General features: G+C 49.1%; 1 protein-coding gene across 1 annotated transcript in view; it reads right to left on the bottom strand.

Annotated features, from left to right (window-relative positions):
* Nucleotides 1-1,403: 1,403 nt before the first annotated feature.
* LOC121290045 (prosaposin-like) overlaps nt 1,404-7,801 on the bottom strand; it is a 393,687-nt gene continuing 387,289 nt past the window's right edge. The window contains exon 11 of the mRNA XM_041210192.1: nt 1,404-2,505. Coding sequence (XP_041066126.1) covers nt 2,437-2,505 — 69 coding nt within the window. The 3' untranslated portion in view covers nt 1,404-2,436. The remainder of the gene's footprint in view (nt 2,506-7,801) is intronic.

Genomic DNA, 7,801 nt, shown 5'->3' with positions numbered 1-7,801 from the left:
TGAACGGGACACTGCACCCAGGCTCCCTCAAGCCTCAAGGTCTCACCAGGTAGCTGGCTGACCAAAACCAGGGCTAATCCAAGCATTTCCAGTTGTAATGCAGTACTGATCATGATGTGACGCTGTGTAACATGAGCGAGGGAACTCCTGCTGGGTGTACACTGCAGGTTTCTCTACTGTAGGACCATTTGTTTCCACCCTCCTATTGTAGGCCCTCCTGGTACTTGAGGACTTCCCCTTTGCCTAGAGCGGGCTGTATGTCCTAATGAAGGTTATGTAAGCATTTCACTTGTGGCCTACTTTCCCATTATTTTCAGCATTGATTACTATGTCTCAGTTAGGGTCAATAAAATTCTCATTGCAAAAACTGTGTTGGTATCAGGCAACTGGTGTTAGTGTTGAGTGTGTTGCTTTTGGATCTCTGCAGTGTTACTGGTGGAGGCATCATCTTCAGCCTGAGAATAGGACGTGTGCCATGTTCATGGAGAGATAGTGATGAAAATAACTTGCCCCTCCAGGGGGAATGAACATGAATACGAACGATACACCCTATTGTTATAAAATCCTGGCTCTCCCTGCTCCTGAAGGCTCTGACTCTTGCACTTGCAAAGATACCAACACCTCCCTGATGTCTCACTCAAGTGGTCATCTGCACTTTATATTCCCATGGAATGCTGAGCCTGATTCTGTCCTCATCTACCTACTTCTTCCACTCCAGGCATCCCCTTCCAGTAGAACAATGCACAGCAGTGAAAGCCTAGGCTGAACTGTATTTCTCTGGATCTATTTGAGTGAAGAATGGTGTGATTACTGTCATTCAGATTGTTAGTTTTCTAACCCCAGGGTCCTGGACCTGTCATTTTCATTTAATAGCGAAGCTTGGTGAAAGGTCAAAGGAGAGTGGGTAAAGCAGAGGAGTTAGGCTCAGTGTTTGTTTGCAGCTTGTTCCAAGAGGAACTCCAAGAAGACTGATGATTCCATTTGATTACTTGGTGGGAGGAACTAGGATGCATTTAAGATTGCGTATAGTTATCCTGCTGTTAATGATGAGGATTTGACAGGATTACTGTTTACTCAGAATCTGCCCCTTGACTGCACCAATTGAGACCATTCATTTAGTTTATCTCTAACCCAAGATTAAACAAGGGAAATGGTGACTCCCTGTCTATGCTGAGTGACCCTGTCCGTTGTGGCACTGCAGTTTGCCTCAGCTGCTCTGGGTTGGATGAGGTGTGTATATTGGGTAAGAACCGGACTGAGTTTTGATGGCTCGCTACAGCTGAAGAAAACAACCTTCTGCCACTCATCGTTGAGCCTCTCCCATGATAAATGGCTAATTGAGTGAGGTATTAAGTAGAAAAATTGAACCACATGGAAATGAACCACATCACTTCGCAAATAAGTATGTTAGTAAAAGTTTATTAAGCAAGCAAATCATAGTTTTGAAGCACTTTAGTCTACATGACTAACTGTCACTATTCATTATTGCACCACATATCAGCTAGAGTGCAAGGAAAGGATGATTAGCCATAAATGTTCGCGGGTTAAGTCAGATCTACAGCAACAGTTAAAATTCTGTCAAAATCACTCTCTTTCTTTCCTTTTTCTTGCCTTTTTCCTCTTGAATCAGCAAACTTGTGTTGGTCCTATTGGTGTAGCTGGCTTGGCTGTGCCTGGATAAAAGCTGACAGAATGCATTGATAGCAGCATTATGTAGGAAGGAAAGCCTTGATCTTAAACAGTACCTCACCACATCTCAGATATATCTGAGAGTCATTCACCCGCAATAAATTGTTTTTAAACTGCACTGATTGTTATATAGGTAATCATGTTTTAACTGAATATTTCCACCCACAGACTCTCAACACATACAACAACCAGCAGTTTGAACTGTTTCACTTCCGTATTGCTATTTGAGGACTGCACTGTCTCTGATATAACACACACACACACACACACAATGGGAAAGTCTTGCAGGTTTAAAAAAATCCTGGAACCATATTGTACCCTTTGCCCTTGGAGACTGTGTCCTCAGTGACATCCATTCAGTGGACCCTTTGAGCTCTAAGTAACACTCTATTCCCAATCTTTTTCAGAAGTTTTACTTTACATCAGAGTGTACTCATTTTAAACTCCTGATTCATGGAAAAAAGTATAAAATTCACATTCAATACGAGAGGTCAGTAATCCTAACTGAGAGACAATGCCATCCAGAAGAGCGGATCAGTATGGGGGGGAAAGGGATAACCTGTATTCATTCATAGCTGCACATTTCACATTGTAGGAGATGTGCTGTATTAACAATTAATCACAAGTTGTAAGGGTAGGAAACTGAAAGACACACACACACACAACATGCAGCTGGACAGAATGATTTGTGTTAATGCTGAATTACGTTTCTAAGCAAGGACACAGTGGAATGTTTCGCTGTTTAAACTAAACCGTAGATTTGGTTTTCAAGGAGTTATCGTATTTCCAGCCGAGCTGCTGACAGAGTGCGACATTCTGAAAGAGAACCAGCCAAAATACAAATATGAGAGCTCATAATTCCTAAAATATAGAACAGACTTTGTGAGCAAGCCCCTGTCTGCTAATCTGCTGTGGAACTTTGTGGGGGGGGGAGGGGGGAGGGTGGTGCAGGAGAGAGTGTGGGTTGGGGGGGGGGTTTTGTGGAACCCCCAAGAGTGGGAAACATGGTGTGAGGGGTGATTTAATTTGGTGTGATGTGAAGCTCTGATTTCCTGACGGTCGGTTGAAACACAGAGATAAAGTCAGCAGGGTTGCACCCAGGGTGTTGAGCCTCACACTGCCCTGTGGTGGATTCCTACACGTAATCCATTTCTGATTGGCTGGAAAGGTGGAATCAGCTTTTTGGACAAGCTGCACAGAATCAAATTCCCAAAGGGGACCTGACTACAGTTTCTCAAGTCTGGACATTGGGTTTTATTCTCTGATTCCCTCTGATTTTTCTCAATCCCGATTGATAATGTGTTCCCAACCTTGATGCTACTCTCCCCCTTGAGTGGTGCCTCAGTCTGGGGTGAAAGCGGCTAATAGTGACACCAAACTCATCGCCTTCAGGCTGACAGATACCGATAGTTTGCCCGGTGGTAGCGCCAGCCCTGGGTGCAGGGAAGGAGAAAAGGGAGGGACAGAAAGTGTTATTTGGGTGATGGAGGCTGCGAATGAGGGAAGGGAGGGAGGAAAGAGAGGTGGTGTCCAGGTGCAGGAAAGTGTGGACGAGGGAAGAGGAGATGAACAGAGGGTAGCATGTGAGTCCCGGCAGGTGCGATGAAGAGCGAGGGAGCGGGGTTGGGGGGGTGGGGGGTGGCGGGATGGTGGTATTATTCGGGTTCGGAGATGTGTGTGGAAGGGAAGGGGGGAGCATTCAGGGTCTGGTGGTACTGTGGGAGGGTTAGGGGGCCTTTCCAGTCAATGGGTGATAAAATGGATCATCGGCCTAAAGAGTGGGGTTGCTGCCATCAACGTTGGGGTCCGTGGGTCGAATTGACGGTGGTGGGTGGCAGAAGGAACAGTCGCAGTCAGAGGGGGTGAGTTGGATTTGGTAGGAGTTCGGGCCTAGTATCAGGGTCGAGCCTCAGGGGGTAGGCCGCAGGAAAAGATAAAAGGAGGATAACAGGAGGGCGCAGGGTCAGCGTGGGCATTGGGACAGTCACAGGCCTAGGCACAGGAAGGAGAGATGGGGCATCAAGGGAAATGGTGATGGGGTCCAGGGTAACAGGGAGAGCTTCAAAGCACACAAGTGAAGCCGCAAGGTTGTGTGGGATGGGTCAGGAGTGATGGGGGCAAGTGTGAAGGTGACACGAGGAGGGCAGAAGGTACAGGAATGGGTCTCAAAGGTCACCTGCATCATAATGAGGGGCTCAATCAGAACACTGCCTCGCACGGAAGGAATTTAGATTGGAGTGGGAGGGGGGTCGAGTTCCGCTTGTGCATAAGTGCCTCTCTAATCATTAGTTCATTGGATGAGAACCGTGTATGTCTGCCCTCTTTATACAGAGCAATTACCTCAATAACCACGAGTCACATACACCCGATACTCCTGCAACTTCAGCAGCAGGAGCAGAGGAAGCGAAGAACATATTACTGCCCAACAACAGAGGCAGCAAGGTCAACAGCAGACTGCACCAGAGGGAGATGCTGGACCGCATGCAGAAATCGGGGGAAGGCATTGGCAAAGACAGGCATTGGCGCCTCAACCCATTCAGAGGACAAGAAAAACTACCTCCAGATGTCAGAGAGGCGATGCCATAGACATCTGAGGATGTCCCAGGATGTTGTTACCGAGATACCTAGGATTGTTGATCAAGACGTGCGGCTATGTGGATTTGGGGGGGGTGTCCCATGCCAGTGGCCCTCAATGTCACAGTGGCTCTCAATTTCTACGCCAGCTGTGGCTTCCAGGGTGTGATGGGTGACATACATGACACCTCACAGGTTGCCACACATCGGGGTAGGAAGGAGATGATCGATGCTCTATTTAGCTGTGCCAATGGTTTTATCCACTTTAACACCAATGAAGTCCGGGATGCAGCAAGATCAGCCACACTCGGTGCCATCGCTTGGTTTCTACGGGTGCAGGGGGTCATTGTCTACACTCGTGTGGCCATAAAAACTCCCTGGGAATAGCCAGCAGCATTTGTAAATCATAAAGGCTTTCATTCCTGAATGCGCAAGCACAGGAGTAGGGTAATGCAGGTCAACGCCTGTTTCCCAGGGAGATTTCACAATGCATACACCTTGCACAACCCATGGGTCCCAGAGGCTTTTGAAGACTCTACCCAGATTGACGGATGAATCCTTGGTGACATGGACTATCCTCTGTCTACATGGCTGATGATACCAGTCAGGCATCCCCAAAGCAATGTAGAGGAGCACCACAATCAAGCCCCTAGGAGCCAGCCTAGAGCACACCGATTGCACTTCTTAAAATGTGCTTCTGCTGCCTGACTGGTCTGGAGGGGATCTGCAATACACATCCCAGAGGGTGTGGTGAATAAGTAGTGATCTGCTTTTCACTGCACGGCCTGGCTCCTCAACATGGACAGATGTTTCAAGGGGAAGAGCATGAGGAACATCAGGCCAACACAGATGATGCGGATTTGTTGGAGCATGAGGGGGCCAAGACTATAAATGAGCATTTCACGGATGTCAGGGCGGTGGAGAGATGTGCAAGGCATGCCCAGGACAACCTGATCCACACAAGGCTCGCACAGCAGTAACACATCCGTGTGACTATTAGCTCACTGCCGGAACTCCACTGCCTTACTGTCTTCAACAGAACCTGCTGAGTTTTTCCAGGCATTTGTATTTTTGTTTTTAACTATAAACCTGTCTACTCTACCACCTGGAATAGAATGGGGAGTAGAGCTTTGTCGCACACATTGCTGGTCAGTGCTGGTTCCAATGAAATCTCATGGGTACGTGGACGTACAATGTAGCAGCCTGCCTGGTCAGATTATTCTGATCCAGAACCTTTGGTAAAGTGCATTGGTTGCAACTGCACCAGTCTCATTTATACCCACCGATAGTCATGTGGACTAATGTCCTCTCGAATGCCTAGAAGGGCAGGGATGGGCGTGGGGGTCACGGGTACCTGCATTTTAAACCATGTTCCACGGAATGATCATCACAGAAGTAACAGTTCAAATGCACATTTAATAAAGAATGTAGGAAAATGCAACACATTATTCAGGAGTAATGTCTATGTCCCAATCGACTCTGCAGCATCAGATTGTGACAAAACTGACTGGATCATGACCATTATACCTGATACGATAACAGGCCCCAACACTTCTCAACAATTATATAAATGACATTATATTGTGCATATGCTTACAAGTGCAAAACAGATGGATCAATCATCTATGCCACCTTCGTGCTTGTATTTAAAAGAGAGTTTCTGGCTCGACATCTAAGTGCAGCTCCAGCACCAGCGGTTGGAGGCAGTCTACTCCGTGTGATGTCCCCTTGCTTTGAATGATCCTGGCGGGTGTCCTCTGGAGGTGTGTGTGGTCCTCTGGGCAGCAGCCGATTGGGGGTGCCCAGTGCTGGTACAGGAGCACCCCCATCGGCCTCGCCTGCTGGAGCTATTGGGATCAATGGTGGAGGGGATGAGGAGCTGCCACCAGCCCAGGGGGTATTCTGAGAGAGCGGCCTAGGCAGCTGGCACATGCTCCACCTCCATCTAGGTTCCCAACAACACCTCCCTCTCTCCCTGAGGGGAAGGGGATGCTGGAGGGAGGTCCAGGGACCTCATCATTCACTCATTGAGCCACAGCTGCTCAGAGCTAAAGGCTAGAGTGATGGAGTGGAGTCAAAGCTGGATCGAATGCTTGAATTGTCTCTCCATGGCAGTCACCAACCTCTCCATGGATGAAGCCAAATGCTCAAATGCCTGAGACAAGACAGTATCCATGGTGTGTGACCACTCATCCGTATCCCCCGCAAAACTGCGCATTATCCCTGTATCTGCGCCATATTTTCTTCTAGCTTCTGATGAATGTCCAGCAGATTTCAAGAGGCGACAGTCAGCAACCTCCGATCAACATGAGCTCAGCAGGGGCCAGAACCCAAGCAATCCTCCGACTGTAGGGATAGGCAGCTGTCAAACCCTCGCTCAACAGCTGGGACTAATCTGTGATCACCAGATCGTGGTTCCGAATCTGCATGGCAAACAGGTGTGGACCAGGTGATTGTCACAGTGCTGGATGTCACTGTGCTGGGTGTCACTGTGCTGGGAGTCAATGAGCTGGATTTCACTGTGATGGGTCTCACTGTGCTGGATGTCACTGTGCTGGATGTCACTGTGCTGGGTCTCACTGTGCTGGATCTCACTGTGCTGGATGTCACTGTGCTGGCTCTCACTGTGCTGGAGGTCACTGTGCTGGATGTGACTGTGCTGGGTCTAACTGTGCTGGGTCTCACTGTGCTGGGTGTTTCTGTGCTGGGTGTCACTGTGCTGGGTCTCACTGTGCTGGATGTCACTGTGCTGGGTGTCACTGTGTTGGGTGTCAATGTGCTGGATGTCACTGTGCTGGGTGTCACTGTGCTGGGTCTCACTGTGCTTGATGTCACCGTGCTGGGTCACATTGTGGTGGAAGTCACTGTGCTGGATGTCACTGTGCTGGGTCTCACTGTGCTGGGTCTCACTGTGCAAGGTCTCACTGTGCTGGATGTCACTGTGCTGGATGTCACTGTGCTGGGTCTCACTGTGCTGGCTCTCACTGTGCTGGATGTCACTGTGCTGGATGTAACTGTGCAGGGTCTGACTGTGCTGGATGTCACAGTGCTGGATGTCACTGTGAAGGGTCTTACTGGGCTGGATGTCACTGTGCTGGGTCTCAGAGTGCTGGGTCACACTTTGCGAAATGTCACTGTGCTGGGACTCACTGTGCTGCATGACACTGTGCTGGATGTCACTGTGCTGGGTCTCACTGTGCTGGATGTCACTGTGCTGGATGTCACTGTGCTGGGTCTCACTGTGCTGGATGTCACTGTGCTGGGTCTCAATGTGCTGGAAGTCACTGTGCTGGATGTCACTGTGCTGGGTGACACTGTGCACGGTCTCACTGTGCTGGGTCTCACTGTGCTGGGTCTCACTGTGCTGGGTCTCACTGTGCTGGAGGTCACTGTGCAGGATCTCACTGTGCAGGATGTCACTGTGCTGGATCTGACTATGCTGGATGTCACGGTGCTGGAGGTCACTGTGCTGGGTCTCACTGTGCTGGATGTCACTGTGCAGGGTGTCACTGTGCTGGATGTCACTGTGCTGGGTGTC

This window comes from Carcharodon carcharias, chromosome 17 (assembly GCF_017639515.1).
Source record: "Carcharodon carcharias isolate sCarCar2 chromosome 17, sCarCar2.pri, whole genome shotgun sequence".
NCBI lineage: Eukaryota > Metazoa > Chordata > Chondrichthyes > Lamniformes > Lamnidae > Carcharodon > Carcharodon carcharias.
This window is presented reverse-complemented; position numbering and strand designations above follow the sequence as displayed.